General features: G+C 39.9%; 1 protein-coding gene across 3 annotated transcripts in view; it reads left to right on the forward strand.

Annotated features, from left to right (window-relative positions):
* The window catches only part of CACNA1E (calcium voltage-gated channel subunit alpha1 E), a 393,237-nt gene that overhangs the window by 24,541 nt on the left and 350,482 nt on the right, over positions 1 to 18,214 (forward strand). For all 3 annotated transcript variants that reach the window (XM_027868457.1, XM_027868458.1, XM_027868459.1), the window contains exons 2-3: positions 13,205 to 13,310; positions 14,424 to 14,563. In XM_027868457.1, coding sequence (XP_027724258.1) covers positions 13,205 to 13,310; positions 14,424 to 14,563 — 246 coding nt within the window. The remainder of the gene's footprint in view (positions 1 to 13,204; positions 13,311 to 14,423; positions 14,564 to 18,214) is intronic.

Genomic DNA, 18,214 nt, shown 5'->3' on the forward strand with positions numbered 1-18,214 from the left:
GAGTGAGAGAGAGAGAGAGAGAGAGAGAGAGAGAGAGAGAGAGAGCTGCCTGTCAGATGGTGAATTTGAACAGAGGCAGTTGTCGTCATGGTGATGGCAGGTTGCATCCCACTACCATGGAAACCAAAGTTAAAAAACTGATGTTAAGCAGGAGAATCACATGATTCAGGGTTTTTTTGTTTTGTTTTGTTTCAGAAAAAGAAAAGAGGTTTGGTTTTTCAATCTGAAAAAAAAATTAAGAGGAGGTTGTATGGTGAGAAAGATTGCAAGAAGTAAACTGCCTAGATAATGAAGTGGGAGCATATGAAGGCTACACACCCTTCCACAGCATTCTTCTGCTTATTAACAGTATGTTCTTCCTGATATTTTGTGTGTATTTCCAAATATGCCCATCAGAGCTGTGAACTGGCACTGTGTGTGTGTGTGTGTGTGTGTGTGTGTATGTGTAGGAGCAAAGGAAGGTAATGTGTTTTTGGAGTTGACACACTGTAGGCAATCTTATGGTTCTACCACTATCCCCCTCCTCCCCTTTGTTGCCTCGATGCAATTCAACAAATGTTTAATAAAGATCGAGGTTGAGACCTTGAAAGCAGAGTGACTAAGAGGGAGATTGGAGTTTAGGAGACAGCACAACTGACCTCAGTAGAGAGAACCTTGACATTTAAGAGATTTGCATCTGGCTTCAGAAGAGTGGAGAGCACCACACTGTAGCTATATGAGACATCAAGAAATGTAGTGTATTTTGTTGATTCCTTTCTCCAGATTCTCTCAGCAGACTCATGTTATCAGTTCAGTGGTAATAGGGTATGAGGAGGAGGTCTCAGGGTATGTGTGGGGGCACACACAGAGATGGAGCCATCTTCCCATGATAAATGACTACTCTGCCTGCCCCGGATTACCGCAAGAAAATGAGTCCACTCATAGGGGAAGCAAGAACTAGCAGTATTTCTTGGAGATTTCAAGAAGCTCTACTTGAGATCCTTCCTTCTGCCTTTATTTATCCCCCAGCAACCACTTCACTGCACAATTTGGAGAATCCCAGGGGTTGGAAGCAAAATGCAGAGTCTCTTCCAGGTGTGAGACAGCTATGTCCAGAGCTGGCATAAGGCCTGTTAGAAATGCACTATGGAACAAAATTTCTATTTCAGCTCTGAGATAGGAGGGATAGATGAGGTTCTGGCTTGTTTGGAGTATGAAAGTAGAAGGCTTCATGATGACCGGGAGTCAAGGTGGGGAAAAATATGAGGAAATAAATCTAACTGTGTCTTCCTCAGACCCTTGGATCAGGATCAAAGACATCCCACTGAAGTGATGGAAATGACCCTGTCTGGGTTTTAGGTCTTGCTATTATCCTTTAGATCTCTTTTGTCCTCCAGACCAGCTATCTCTTTTGACATTGGCTCAGGAGAGAGGGGGGACATGATCTCACCGTGATGATCTCACTACTTTTCCATCATGGTGCTGGTGCCTGGATTTGATGTGGGCTCTGTCTTCCGCTGTCCTCAGTCCTGGCCTTGGGTGTGATTAATGTCCCCTCTTATTACACAGGGGAGATTACATCAGTGCCATCAGGATCATAAATTGTCCTCTTGGGCTTGGTGTTTGAACTTGTTTTCCCACATTTTCTTCTTTCCCCATTGGGCCAAATGCCTACATTTGATTCCATATGTGTATATATACATATATATATATATATATGTATACACACACACACATATGTACATACACACACACACATATATATACATATACACACATATATATACCTATACACACACATATATATCAATGAAGATACTCCCTAATACGGGCTAATATATGTGTGTGTCTGCGCATGTATGTGTGTACATGAATATATGTATGCATATATGTGTATATATACACATAATACACAGACACACAGATACACATGTGCACTTTTTTTTTTGAAACTGTCTTCCTATTTCACCCAGGCTGGAAGTGTAGTGGACACTCATGGACTTGATCCTTATACTGACTGGCATGGAAGCTTTAACCTGCTCTGTTTTTTCCAACATGGGCCAGTTACTCCTCATTGCCCTTTGCCCTTAGGGGCTCCCCATCTTGGTTTTGAACTTGGTACAGGCACAGGATTGACTTTAGCCCTCCTGTAGCTCAGAACTCCTGAACTCAAGCAATCCATCACCCTCAGCCTCTCCCAGAAGCAGAAGCTACAAGTAGGTACAAGCTTTAAAAAAAATCCTATATTAGGCTGTATCTTCATTGACAGTATCTACAGTAGCCATGTCAGCTTTTGGTCCTTTCTGGGCATTCCCTTCAGTCTTTAAGGAACACCAGAAACTTGAGCCCTCTTTTGTGATCATGATAATAATAATTATGATATTAATAAAACCTCACATTTGTGTATACATTATAGCTGGCAAAGTGCTTTCATAGATTCAGGCATGGCTAGATAGTAGTTTGTATGAAAAAGGGCCTGTGCATTTCAGTCAACCATGAGCTTAATATGAGTTAAGGGTGTCAACCAAAAAAATTAAGGTAGTTTTGAAGTTGTATCACTAGAAGCAAGCAAAATCTTCAGGGCTAAGGAGGTGATAGTCCTATTATATATACTCTTCCCTAAATTGGCCACAGGACAGCTAGGTGGATCAGTAGATAAGAGTGCCAGGCCTGGAGTCAGGAAGACTCCTCTTCCTGAGTTCAAATCTGGACTCAGATATTTACTAGCTGTGTGACCCTGGGCAAGTCACTTAACCCTGTCTGCCTTGGTTTCTTCATGAGTTGGAGAAGGAAATGGCAAACCAGTCCAGTATCTCTGCCAAGAAAACTCCAAATTGGGTCATGAAGAGTTGGACATGACTGAAAAAGACTGAGCAACAACAAATTGACCACATCTGGCATGCTGTTGTATTCAGTTCTAAGGGCCACATTTTAGGAAGGACAAGGATAAGCTTGAAAGTCACCAGGATGTGGTGCAATAGAGGAATCAGTTGCAAGAGAAGGTGATGTTTAGCCTATAGAAGAGAAAAGTTGCTTAAAGGATGCCACCCCCAATTGCTTGTTGTCTCTTACCAATCCCATGTTCAATCTGTCACCAAGTCCCAAAGATTCTGCTTTAATAACATCTCTCATATGGACCCCCTTCTGTCCTCTGACCCTGCCACTGCTCTGGTACAGGCCCTCATCACCTCATGCCTGCACTATTGAGCTACCTTGCTGAGGGATCTGCCTGCCTCAAGCCTCTCCCCACTCCTGTCCATTCTCCACTCAGCTGTCAAATGATCTTCCTAAAGTGCAGGTCTGACCATGTCATCCCACTTCCTATTCAACCAACTCAAGTAGTCCTCTTAGACCTCCAGAATCAAATATAAAATCATCTAGAATTCAAAGCACTTCATAACCTGGCACCATCCTACATTTCCGGTCTTCTTATATATTTCTTTTATCCCTCCCACCTTTCCTCAAGATACTCTGATCCAGTGCCACTGGCTTCCTTGCTGTTCCTCATACAAGATGCTCCATTTCCTTACCCCACATGTTTTCACTGGCTGTCCCCCCATGCCTGGAATGCTTTCCTTCTTTGTCTTCACCTCCTGTCTTTCCAAGCATCCTTCAGTTATAGTTAAAATATAGCTAGCTAAATTGCCACCTTCTTCAAGAAGCTCTTCCCAATCCCTCTTAATGCTTAGCATCTTCCCTTTATTGATTTTCTCCAGCTTATCCTTACTCTATCTTGTTTGTATATATACTTGTTTGTATATGTACTTGTTTGTATACTATATGTTGTTGGCCTGTTGTCTCCTCCAGTAGATTATGGGTTCATTTGTACTTCTTTGTATTCTCAGTGCTTTGCTCTGTATTTACCTGGCACATCCCTGTTCAGTGATTTTAGTCATGTCCAACTGTTGTTGTCCCCGTTGGGGGTTTTCTTGGCAAAGATACTGGAGTGGTTTGCTATTTCCTTCTCCAGCTCATTTTACAGATGAGGAGCAGACAGGGTTAAGTGACTTGCCCAAGGTCATATAGCTAGAAAGTATCTGAAGCCAGATTTAAACTTAGGTCTTCTTGACTCTAGGCCTGGCACTCTCTCCACTGTGACACCTTGCTGCCCTCTACTTGGCACATAGTAGGCGCTTAATAGATGGTTGTTGATTGACTGCAGGACTTGATATTTATCCTCAAGTATCTGAAGGGCTGTCCCATGGGAAGAATGTTTCTTCTTGTTCAGCTTGGCTCTAAAGGCAAAATTAGAAATAATGATTTCATTCCACATAAAGAATATTTGTTAATGATTGGAGATGTCCAAAAGAGGAATGGTCTGCCTTATTCAGTAGTGAGTTCCCCATCATTATCAGGGGGCAGTCAGGTAGTGGCTGGATAGTAACTTGGGGATACTGTAAAGGAGATTCTTATTCAAGCATGGTTTGGAATTTAAGGCCTTGAAGGTTCTTTCCTACTCTGTGAGTTGTGATCATGACCACAAGCTCCTGAAATTGTCTCCTAATAACATTAATAATAATAATAGCTAGTATTGATATAGCACTTAAAGTTTGCAAAACATTTTACATATATAATCTCATTTGATCCAGTGTAGTAGATGTTATTATTATCTCCATTTTATAGGAAAACTGAGATTGGGAGATATTAAGGGATTTTTCCAAGGGTCCTACTACAAATAAGTGTCTCAAGTAGGATTTGAACTCAATTCTTTCGGACTTGAAGTCCAGCTCTCCATCCAGCAAGCTAACTAGCTGCCTCATCTGTTAATAAAAGGGAAGGGGGAATAATAGTTTCTATCACTCACAGGGTTTTTATAAGGATCAAATGAAATAATATGAAATTCTTGGAAATTGTAGAGCCCTGTATAATAACATTAAAAAATAAGACTGTATCAGACACATGATACTTCCTAGCTGTGTGACTCTGGGCAAGTCACTTAACCCCAACTGCCTCACTAAAAAAACAAAACAAAACACTGTGGTATCTTTTTCACTAAGGCACTATATTGAGTTTATTGTATTTCAGAGCTTAAGGAATATTCTAGTTGCTGAAGATGTATCTGGTTGTAACACAAACAAAAGTTTGGATGTGTTATTGTTATTATCGTATCACCCTTATTTAAAATATCTGACTATAAATTGTTTTGATTTCTTCTTTGGAAAACTGCCTGTTCATATCCTTTGACCATTTATCAATTGAAGAATGACTTGTGTTCATATAGGTTTGACAAAGTTCTTTATACGTTTGAGATAAGAGACATTTACCTGAGAAATTGTCTGCAAATTCCCCTCTCTCCAATTTTCTGATTTCCTTCTGATTTTGGCTACATTTGCTTTATTTGTACAAAACCTTTTTAATTTAATGTAATTGAAATTACCCATTTTACACCTCTCTCCACCCTCTCTCTTGTTTTTCATAAATTATTCACCTATCCATAAGTCTGATAAGTAATATGTTCCATATTCTTCAACTTTTCTTGTAATTTCTCTCCTTATATGTAGGTTATGTATCCATTTTGAGCTTATCTTAGTAAATGGTGTAAGAATATTGGTCTATGCCCAAGTTCTGCCAGACTGCTATCTAGCTTTCCCAACAAATTTTTTTACCAAACAATAAATTCTTATCCCCAAAACTTAAATTTTACACTTCTCAAACACATTATTATAGTCATTTACTGCTGTAAGTTGTATGTCTACTCTATTCCACTGAAACCAGTACCAGATAGTTTTGATAATTACTGCCTTATAATATAGTTCAAGATCTGGTATTGCTAAATCTACTTTCTTTATATTTTTATTAGTTCCTTTGACATCTTGACCTTCTGTTCTTCCAAATAAGTTATCATTTTATACTTATCAGATTGGCAAAAATGATTGAAAGGGAAAGTGATGAATATTGGAAGGGATGTGAAAAAATTGGGACACTATTTCACTGTTGGTGGAACTGTGAACTGATCCAACCATTTTGGAGAGCAATTTGGAATTATGGCCAAAGAGTTAGTAAATTACCTATATACCCTTTGACCCAGCAATGCCAATAGTAAGTCTGTTTCCCAAGATGATTAGGGAAAAAAGGAAGAGAACCTATATGTTCTAAAATATTTATGGCAGCTCTCTTTGTGGTGGCAAAGAACTGGAAATTGTGGGCACGCATGTCCATTGGGAAATGGCAGAACAAGTTTTGGTATGTGATCGTGATTGAATAATACTACAGTGCTATAAGAAATGATGAGCTCGATGATTTTAGAAAAACATGGACAGATTTGTGTGAAATAATGAAGAATAAGATGCACAGAACCAAGAGAAGGTCGTATACAGTAACAGCAGTGTTGTTCTCTCCCCTCCATTTATTTATTTTTAATTTATGGAATAAAACAAGCATTTTCAAAACATAGTATAATAAAAATATGATTGCACATGAAACTGCAAATGAATTATGTACAATTTGCTATTCCTTTTAAGTATATAATAAAGTTATCATGTAAATTTCTTCCTTTTTCTTTTTTTTCCTTCCCTTTCATCCCTATCCCCTGCCCTAAAAATGACTATTATTAGACACAAATAGGTATATAGATGTATATAAATTATTGTATACAAACTTCTATTTATCAGTCTTTTCTTTGGATGCAGACAGTATATTTCTTCATATGTCCTTTATACTTCATTTGGATATTTATAATAGTCAAAATGACTTATTTGCTCAGTGTCATTCTTAAAACAATACTACTTTAGGGCCAGCTAGATGGTGCAGTGGATAGAGCTCCTGCCTTGGAGTCAGGAGGACCTGAGTTGAAATCCAGTCTCAGACATATGACATTTACTAGCTGTGTGACCCTGGGCAAGTCACTTAACCCTGATTGCCTCACCAAAAAAGCAAAAAAAACAAAAACAAAAAAAAACCCTCAGTACTACTTTAAGAACAACTTCGAGCGTCTAAGTCATTTTGGCTATTATAAATGTCCAAATTAACTACAAAAGACCTATGAAGAAAGATGCTATCTGTATCTAGAGAAAGAACTGATAAATAGAAGTATGCGTAGAATGTTTTTTATATATATGAAAGTTACATGATAACTTTATTATATGTTTAAAAGGAATAGCAAGTTGTACATAATAAATGTGAAGTTTCATATGGAATCTTTTTTAAAAATTCTTCTGTTATAGAAATCTGTTTTATTTCATAAGTTCAGAATAAAATGAATAAAATAAAAAATATAAAAGGCAAAAAAAATTCTTCTTTGGTCAGTGTGGGGAATTGGATTGGAACTACAGAAGTTCCCCAGTCCCTTAACCCACCATGATCACATAACCTGTGTCCCAGAAGCAGCCTGTGTGAATGGAAATCCATGAAGGAGAAATAACACCTTAAGGTGTTACAAGACAGTCCTGGAAGATAGGAAGCTTGAGGAGGAAGTGCTGAGAGTAAGGAAGGATAGGAGAGGTTGTTTCAGATGAACAATAGGAAATAGTTCTAAGCCCATGGCACAGTTTACAGAAGGGGGTCTAGGAGGTTCCTCGATTAACTTTTCAAGTCCTTTTTGGGGATATAGGCAGTGCCTAGGTGATTGACGACTGGCTGCTTGCCCACAAAACCCTGTAGCCATTAGCCTAAAAGAGGAGACACAGCTGACTATTTCTTGTGTCTCTCTCTGCCTATCCTGGAGCCCCCAAGTTCTCTAGGGGAGTTCAATATCTTTAGTGCTGTGATGTGATTTGACTCTGGGACGAGAATGGAGAACAGAGAAGTGGTCCCACGGCGCCATCACAGTTGTGAAGATTGATTTCTTTTTCATCTGGGGCCTCTTGTAGTAGTTTTAAGATCTGACTGAGTCCCTCCTGGTTTCCATAATGAGACTCTCTTACCTGAGAGGCTGTGATGGGAGACAGCTTTGCTGGTCAGGTTCAGGCCCTGGGGAGGAGCAGGGGAGCCACCGGAAAGCCTGATGATAACCAGCTGTATTGTAGACGGACCTTCTCCCCTTCTGTGGACTCTATTCCCTGAATAGGAAATGAACAATGGCAGGTGTACGGGCTCAAATTAGCTGTGTTGCCAAGGAAACAAGTCAACTATTCAAGGGAAAGAGCATTGGGTAAAAGAGATAAATCAATAAGTGATCCTATTTTTATCATTTCCCTAATGATCCTCTTAAATCCGCTAGACGGGAAGGGGAGAGTCTGAGTGACACAGGTCCTCATTACCAGTCTCAGAAGGAGACAGGAGTAATGGGGCATTTGGGGCGACTGCCAGGAAAGTTCATATAATTAGGCACCTAGCAAGGATAAAGGGAATAGAAGGGAAAGAGGTATCCTCTCTAGGGACTTCTATCTGTGTCAGGATTGCCATTTTAATTGTAACTAGTCCATGGTCTTTGCAACTCGGAGCATCTCCTCAGCCATTGAGTGTTGTCTCATTTGGACATATGAGATCCGTGTTGTTTGTTCGTTATTGAAGGAGAAGCTGTGCTACAACCTGGGTTTCCCTGGTGTTGCTTCCTTGTCCAGCAAATGTTTCCTCTGGGCACCTGTAAGGTGAAGGAGAAGCCCTGGGCTTGAGGTATTGCTCATAGAAGGATGGGGAGGAAGGCCCCGATAGATTGAAGCCCTGCTCTGCTAGAAGCACTGTCCAAGCTCAATGCAGACACGTCCTTGGAATTGTATTGCAGAGGCAGTACCCTTCATCACCCCTGATAGACTATAAGCTCTAGGAATGCAGAGATTCTTTCTTTTATCTTTGTGCCCTCAGCATCTACCATAGTAACTAGCACCTAGTAGATTATTAGTATATTGATTGAGTGAAGATGGGATACTAGGGAAGGGAAGGTGGAAGAGAAGGCTTAAGGAGCTGGGCCTTACTGAATGCACAATTGTAATTTTTTCCCCCTTCTGCTCTTGCTCCAGTCCCAATAGCCTCCTTTATTTTGTTCCTTTTTTTCCTCCATATATTTTGCTTAAGTGCCCTTCCTTCCTCCTTTCAAAACCTGTACTCTGACTTGTCAATCAGGGATAGGGGTGATAATAGATACAGCTTACAGTGGTCTCTCTCCCAGGGGTATATGTGTTTCATGTAGGGATCAAAACTTTAAGTCAAAGGGATCAATTGAAAGAAATGGAATGGGGAGGATATTTTAGGGCCCCCAGGACTTCTTAGCACCATTGAAATTACACCTAGAACCTACTAGTCTGTGGACAGTAGCCAGTTAGCAGGATATAGACCAGAAAATTGGCTCTTTCTGCCCCTAAGCACCTGGCCTACTCATAGAAAGTCTGATGCTTCAGCACCTGGGGTGCCAGATTCCATTTTCTGTGCCTCCATGGACCCAGTCCAGGTTACCCAGCAGTCCCACTATCCATCCCTGAACTAGTCTCTAATTCTGTCTTTGGGAATTTCACCTGGATTTTTCATATTCTGGACTAATCTGTTTTAAAGATCTGAGTAGGGAGCAATCTACCATAATTACTTGGCTGGAAAAGTAGGGGATCAGGAACAAGATGCTGGTGGAGCGGTCAGGGAACGATGACAAGATGTAACCAGAGCCGGGAGTTGGCGAGGGTTTGGTATCCAACAATGCTGCCAGGCAGTCTTGCAATTACCATTTAAGCAAATGAATCTGCTGCCTAGGGAATCTGCTTTGCTTGCAGCATCAGCACCAGGGAGGCATTCACTTTTGAGCCTGTGTATAATTGCTTTCAGATTTGCAAGGGGAAAAAGAAAACCCAACTCCACCCAAATAGAACCTTAGTCCTTAACCAGGCCAGTGAGAGTCAGGTAGGTTTTGGCTTAACTGACAAACTGGAAACTGATCTGTCCTACTATCTCAGCCCTTAGTGGCAAAGCATGAACCTCCTGAGGTTCCTAGGCTGGTTTGACACCTTTACCATTTGTTTGTCTTGGTCTTCTGGCTAGGTTCTAGGGATAATCAATGGGAAGAGGCTAACCAGAGAGAGAAGAAAGGGGAAAATCAATTCATTTAGCCCAAGTGACTCAGTCCATACTTCTAATGCCCCTCAAGTTGCCTATAGCTGAAAGTCCTAATCCTGGGATTGGTATGCAGGCCAACTGCTATAGTCACCCCCCTTTCTCTGTTATTCCTTTAACAGATGCCACTGTCTATGAATATTGGCTTCCAACCCCTCTCCTCTTCATACCCTTAGTGTTCCTTCATATAACAAATGATATATAATGATCTAATGATCATACCACCCCCATAACAATTTGTTTCTGAAGGGGTATTAGAGAGCATTCATTCCCCTGATTTTACAGATGAGGGAAACTGAGACTCAGAGCAATGAAATGGCTTGTTTTAGGTCACATGGCTAGTGAGTGACAGAATTGGGCTTCTGACTCCAAGTCCAGTGTTATTTCAATTCAATTACAGACATTTATTAAAAGCCAACTATCTGCAAGACACTCTGCTACACTAACACCCACCTGCTCTAGGAGATGAGGACCTCACATAACCAAATATGTTTTTCAGCCCTTGGTGTCTGATACAGACCTAGGTCAACCTACTTTATTCAGTAGCCTGGCTTCAGTTTTGTAGGGGAATCTTATAGACAACATGTCTCAGTCTCAGTCTTCTCCAGAAGGCATCCAGGCCTGACACGGATACCCTGGGAAATTACTGACAAGTTGTTTTTTTTTTAAAAAATTAGGTCAGGGTCTTGAACTAGAACCAATAAGGTATAGAGTAGCTCTAATCACTGGTTTCTAGGAAAGCTAGATTGAAGGGAATAAGCCATGGGATACCAGGCACGTAGGAGGGTCAGAATTAGTAGGAGTAGTTTATCTCCAGCCTGCATTCCTAGCCCTTCATTTCTGTCCAGGAGAGTATGCCCATTCAGAGAAAAGGAAGGAGTGACTGGGAATGCTGTGGGATGGATGGAGAGGGCAGAAGCAAGTTCCCATCTATATGGAAGAATTTAAGCACAGTATAGTGCAGAAGCAGGAAAATGAATTGGATGTCTTTTGGGAAAAACTAAAACCCTCTGATTCAACGGTTTAGCACGAGTGCTGTACTGAGTGAATTAACCATTTGGATCTCGTGCTTTGGGGAATCTCCACTGCTCCCTGGGAAAGGAGCCAGTGGGACAGAAGAAGGTAGCTGTTAGTAGTTGATTTTAAACAGCAGCATCAACAGCAGCAGCAAGACTGCGTCAATTTAGGCTTCAACTCTTAGCCAAAGATATGCATGTATGTATGTATGCATGTATGTATGTATATATGTATGCATGCATGTATGTATGTATATATGTATGTGTGTGTGTATATATGTATGTATGTATGTATGTATGTATATATGCATACAACACCACGGCAGTAGAGTTGGATTCCCTCTCTCTCCCCACCTCCAAGGTGCATTTTTATGATTTCTGTTTCCTTTTAAGACTCCTTTTGTTGTACATTTTGGCTGATTTCACCTAGATTCAAAATGGTGGGGAGACTTAAAAGAGTTCGAGGTAGACACCTTGGTACCTGAGAGCAGAGAGGCTACTGGTGTCCAGGGGAGGATGGAAGACCAATCCTTTCCCCCTTCCCTCTCATGTAGCCAGCAGCAGCTGCCTCTTTCTTTCCTGAATTTCAGTTTCAAGCCTGCATTCAGAGCTGTTCTGCAAGACCAATGGCAACTCCTAGGTCTTGTTTGTCATAACAATGGTTCCGAGGGAAATCAAATGTACCAAATGACTTGGCTCAGGGAGCATGTGCTTCCCTCTTTTTCTCTGTTTAATATGCCCCCTACTGCCTCCCCCTGAGCTCTTAGCAAAAATATTCTGCAAGAATCAGATTGTTGGCACCTGAGTCATAACCTTGTTTTTCAGAAAAGACACAGGGAGCCCCCTCACCTGTCTTTATCTTTAAGGGGGAAAAAGTGAAGTACAATAAAGCTTAACTTCATTATCCATTCATTTATATTTTGTTAATTTGTGGAGGCACAGACTCCATTGTCCTGTCATCAGCTGAGTGATCTGTTCCGCAGATGGATTCAGGAGGCAGCTCTATACCACTTGTCATATGAGTTGGGGTAGGGGGTGGGGGTGTGGTAGGGAAGGAGAAAGTTCACCTGCCTCATTCCTTTTTAATTTTTTTTTTAAATTAAGATGCTATGATGAGATGGAGCCTAAGTTGGTTGAATTGTTGCTTGTGCCTAAGAGTTCTAGGTCTTTTCCTTTCTTGGTTGGGGGGAGGGGTCTGACCAAAGGAGGGAATTTTCAGTATGATACCCAGAGGGGGCAATGAAACGTGTTCTAAAAGTCATAAGCGTGTATGCCTGTTAAATCATCTTTGCATGGTTTAGTGATTGAAGATTGCTGAGACCAAGAGGCCCCAGAGCTGAATTCCTTCCTTCCTCTTACATCTGAATTTCATCCCTTCTTTCCTTATCTCCTCTCCCATTTTTAGTCCTTGCAATTCAACCAGTACCTATTGGGAACCTGCTGTTGGCTCAACATTGGGCTGGTTATGTGTTTCTTTTCCAAGGAACATATGAAACAGTATGGTGCAGTGTAAAGAGTTTGAAACTGGACAGCGCAAGACCCAGCTTCTAATCTTGACTGTGCTACTTACATCCCTGGTGATAATGAGGAAATCACTTAAATTCTCTGGGTATTAGTTTCCTCATTAGCAAAAGGAGAACTAGATGACCTTTGAGGCCCCTATTATCTTCAAATCTATCATCCTATATAGACATATATGTGTATATGCATCTATATGGACATACACATATGCATTCATATATATATATGGATGTGTGTATACACACATAAACTGCACTTAGTGAAGTTTTAAGGTGACAAAAAACAGAGCTAAAACTCTTGAAACAGGCTATATGTGTATATACATATATGTATACATTTTGTATATCTATATACTTACATACATGTATGCACATATACATTTGGAACACCATATATGTGTATATATGTACATATACTGTATACAGTATACATATACTGTACTTTGGGGATACTGTATACATGCATATACGTATGTGCATGTATACATGCAGGGTATCTCAAAAGTCTTAGTGTAGTTCTAAACTTTAATAGCTTAAAAGTGAACTAAGACTTTTGGGACATCCTATATGGATATTACATATATATTATATATTTATATGTATGTATATGTATATTGGGGAACTGATGGAAATCTGTGCATGAATCTTCAAGACTGGCTTGGAAGTTGCTTCCCTCCCCATGGGGGCTTTGGTCCTTAACTTTCTCCTTTTCACGCCATTTGAGTATATGATTCTGGCCACAATCATTGCCAACTGCATTGTCTTGGCATTGGAGCAACATCTTCCAGAGGATGACAAGACTCCTATGTCCAGAAGATTGGTAAGTGATTTTTTGTCTTTCACCTCTTCTCCCCCTTCTCCTTTCCTTCCCAGGCTTGCTCTGTCCCTCCTCCTTTCCTTTATTTCTGTCCTTCCCCCCACCTCTATAGTTTTTCTTTTTTCAGTAAGAGAAAAGTCTCTGACAACCCCAATGGGCATCACCAGTGAAGAGAAATATGGATCTTTTCTCTCGATCCCAGAAGGCTCTTGAAATGGTTTATTGTCTAATATTTAAAGCCAGCAATATGCTTTACATAGTCTGTGGATAGCTAGACATAGGGAAATGATGGGGATATTATGAAGGCTTTCTAACTTTCTTTCTCTGGGGGACCTTTGAAGTAGGGATGAAAAGAAATGGGAGGTCAAAAAAGGAGAGAAGTAGGGTGGAGTTGGGAGGAGTGATTATACCCCCTATTAAAATATGAATACGCTCATTTTCATAATACTCACATAAGATGCACAAGTCTATATTCTTCTAAAGTGATTTAGAAGGATAAATCTCTCTATTTCCAACTATACTGATCTCTTTGAAGAAAACAAGATGCTGTAGGAAATCTAAGAATGTGAAAAAAATGTTTTAGTTATATAAGTCTTAGTACTCTATAATAAGATCTATGGGCAGACAGTCCTTTTAATCCTACTTCCTGGACAAGCTAACTGCTCTTTATGTATAGAAGGGTAGATAAGCAAATGCTAGCTCTGGGGTAAAACCTAGCTAAAAATTAGGCTCCCATCAGTCCTGTGTAGCCCATTCATACATTGCCAGGCAGGGCTTAACTGTGTCTTACTTACATCAATGTATGAATTCAGCATATTGCCAGAATGGGGGTTGCTGAAACTGGTTCCTGGATGTCTCCCTTTTGGAGTCACGAAGAATCTGAAGGCTAGAGGACCCCCCCACCCCCCACCCAGTAATCCTACCTTCCAATTTACATACACAAATGACTCTCAAAATCTTCTATGTGGATATCATCAATGGGCATTTCTTTGGTCTCCCTGGAAAGATCATCAATAGTATGGGGGTAAAAGGAAACAGCCAGGGTTTGCTCTTGTCTGTGCTGTTGGCTAAGCAGTCCCTTCCTATTACTGCCATATTTGCTTTTTTACCCTGCAGGAGAAGACAGAACCATATTTCATTGGGATTTTTTGCTTTGAAGCTGGGATTAAAATTGTAGCCCTGGGGTTTATCTTCCATAAAGGCTCATATCTCCGCAATGGCTGGAATGTCATGGACTTCATTGTGGTTCTCAGTGGGTAAGTTTCTTTTCTTCTTTTTCCCATTTCTTTTTATGGACCAATGGTGACATGAAAAGATTAGGAAGGTAGTAGGGAAGAAAGAGGAGAGAGACCACCCAGATTTGAAGCTCAAATGTGGTTTGAGGGGAAGTGACCCATCATTCTCCTTGAAAGGGTGGAGACTTATTCTTATTAGATTTGATCTGTTTGTTACCAGAAGGCAAAACTAGGAACAGTGGATAGAAATTGCAATTAGGCCAATCTACCTTGATTGGAAACCCCCCCCCCTTTTTTTTTAACAATTAGTACTATCCCTAAATGGGTTGTTTCAGGAGGTAATGGGTCTCTCCTCCTGCCCTCATGGAAGATCTTCAAATAATGACAGGATTGTTTGTCAGATGTATTGTAGTTGGAATTCTTTCCAGGTGAACATTGGACTAGATGAATACTGAAATCTCTTCTACTTCGGAAATCCAGCAATGGGTTTTCAAGGGGAGCATGGAGGAGCATGCATGTTGTGCTTGTTCTGAGGTCTTGGAAAAAGTAAAGATGTCATTTGTTATGGGTCTGCTCTCCCTAACTAGGTTCAGCAGACTCTCCTTTGTGAGGGAGATAAAACTTCCTTTGGCATTCCCTACCTCTTCAGAAGTGGCTTGATACACTCTCAGAGGTATTTCGGGGAAATGCAGCTGAATGTGTCCAGGAATTTGGTGTGGGGCATAGGGTGTTTGGGAGATATAGCCATGATCTTTTGAATGTGGTGGTAGTGATGGGGTTGTAGAAGAACTGATTTGCTCTCTAATAAAGACATTGGTCCTTCCTGGAAGCTGAGCCTATATCAGTATAGAGCATTGTTGTGTAATTGGATGAAGGATATAATAGTGAATACCTTGGACATTCCATTCATCTTGATGGACTTCTTTAGGGTAACTGATGCTTGGAGAGGAGGGGAAGGATTAGAAGAGTCTAAAGGAGAAAATGTAGAACCAGCCAACTGCAGCAAAGAATGAGGAGATGGTAATATTAAAAAGAAGCTGGAATGGGACTGATTAAATCATTTAGTCCAGGAGACAAGGGTAGAGTGATTAGAAATAGAATAATATTGTCTCTAAAGACAATGACCTAGAAGGTGGAGATAAGCAAAATTCAAGAAGGGAGTGGGCTCAGTAAAATTATCACAGACTGTGATTATTTTAGCTTATAGATTTCAAAATCATTTTATTAAAAGAATACATAGAATTCATTTGAAAAAATAAAAAAGTAAAAGGTTTCATTATATGGAAATGTGAGAATAGAAGCTGATATACAATAATTTGATATAATTAACTTTATAAAATTATATTCATGAAATAAACTTCCAAAACATTTAAGTTAGTGTGTGTTAATTGTTTTTATTATAAGTTTTTTTAAAAAAATGAACCCATTATATTTGAATTTTTGTTAAATTAAAAAAAATTAATTTAGAGCCTGTTTTTGAAAGACATCTATTTTATCAAGTGCTATATACTTGAGTAAAGTTTTGAATGTTTCTTAAATTTTTATGTATATATTGTCCTAATAAAGACTTTGATGATAAACACGTCTATATGAAAGTTATATGTGCAAGCCTTTTGAGCCTTTTGTAAGAAAAGGCTTCAAAGTAGGCAAAGATAGCTTTAAAAAAGTACTTTGTTAGTAGACACACTGAATAGAGAGCTGGACCTGGAATCAGGAAAATCTGAGTTTAATCTAGTCTCAAGCACTTACTAGCTGTGTGACCTTAGACAACTCAACCTCTGTCTGCCTCAGTTTCCTCTTCTGTAAAATGGGGATAACAATAGCACCTACCTTCCAGTCTTGCTGTATAAGTGTAAAATAAGATCTTTGTAAAGTGCTTTGTAAACTTGTAAGTAATGTATAAATGCTAGCTATGATGATAATGTTAATTTCACATGAGTATCAGTTCAGAGGCATGGATATAGTTAGCCTTAAGAGTAGAAGACTTTTTATTCAGTCACTTTTCAGTCATGTCTGATTCTTCATGACCCCATCTGGGGTTTTCTTGGCAGAGATACTGGAGTAGTTTGACATTTCCTTCTCCAGCTCATTTTACAGATGAGAAAACTGGGGCAAACAGTGTTACGTGACTTGCCCAGGTTCACGTAGCTATTAAGTGTCTGAGGCTAGATTTCAACTAAGGAGTCTTTCTAACTCTAAGCCCTGCACCCTATTCACTACACCACCTAGCTGCCCATATAGAAATCTTGGGGAAGACAGAACACTCTTTTAACTTGAAGGTTATTATGGTACAGTGAACAGAATGTTGAATTTGGAGTCAGGGGTCCTGGTTTGAAATTCTGGTGTTGCCACATTGATGCTGTGTGACCTTAGGCAATTTGTTTAACCAATCAATAAGCACTTATTAAGCATCTATAATATACTAGGCATTGAGGTTTTGGGCATTCAAGTACAAAGAATGAAGCAATCCCTGTTCTTAGGGAGTTTCCATTCTAATGGAGACAGGTGCACATATAAGTATATAGAGAACAATACAAAGCAATTAAATGAAAGTCAATACAAAGTGATTAAATACAAGGTAGGTTGTGTGTGAGAAAGATTTTTAGGCCTTCAATTCCTTATCTGCAAAATGAGGGAACAGGGTGGTAGTCAGTGCCTGTAGGTGGGAGGCTGGGACTAGTGAATTTTTTGAGTACAGGAGTTCTTAGCTACAATCTGTTAAAGTTGATCATTGTCTGCACTAAGTTTGACACCAATATAATAAATCCCTGGGATCAGAAGGTCATCAGGAGATGTAAGGAGGGGTGAACTGGCCCAGGCTGGAAAAACAGAGCAGGTTTAAATTTCCATGCCAAAGAGATTGGGATCAGGCTGTGCGAGGCCAATGTACTTCAAACCTGGGAAAGATAGGGAGAGGTAGTCTCAAAAAAAAAAAAAAAAGAAAAGAAAAAAGAAAAAAAAAGGGCTGGACTCAGTGACCTTAACTTTAAGGTACCTTACAGCTGTAAATCCATGATCACATACAAAAGAGGAGTAAATCTGTGTTATTCTAGAGGCCCATCTAAAATCAATGAGCTCAAGGCACAGAGGTGGATTTTGCCTAAATAGTCAGGAAGAACTTTCTTTCAAAAAAATTTATTTTATTTTATCTTTTATAACTTCCTAGTGGAGCTGTCCAGCAGTGAAATAGACTGGCACAGTAGCTAGTGAACTTTCACTGGAGGCATTTAAGCAGAGGCTGAATGACTTCTGTCAAGATCTATTTATCACTCTCACTGAGTGAGAAGTTAGACTAGACAAACTCCAAGACTTCTTACAATTCCATGATTCTAGATTTTTGTTGGTATTCTACAATGCAGGGAGCTCCTTCATATCCAAGCATGTATGTATAGATGTGAGTGTATATTAGTCAAGGAAGGTACTGAAAACTTCGATGAATCTATTGGTGGTTCTATTTTCTCTTCACCTGAGCTGTAAATATTAATTCTGTAAAGGCTGTTGAGATGAGCCTGCTCTTTGTAAGTTCGCAATAAAGGTTATCAGGTTAGGAGTATTCTCCCTCTAATCTTCTTTCTCCAAACTCTGAAACTGCTGATCTGACTTTCCTCTGAAGCGTAGTGTGGTATAAAGAATGAAAGATTTGGAGTCAGGAAAACTGGCCTCAGGTTCACT

The sequence above is a fragment of the Vombatus ursinus genome, unplaced genomic scaffold, assembly GCF_900497805.2.
Source record: "Vombatus ursinus unplaced genomic scaffold, bare-nosed wombat genome assembly UNPS02014789.1, whole genome shotgun sequence".
NCBI classification, from domain to species: Eukaryota; Metazoa; Chordata; class Mammalia; order Diprotodontia; family Vombatidae; genus Vombatus; species Vombatus ursinus.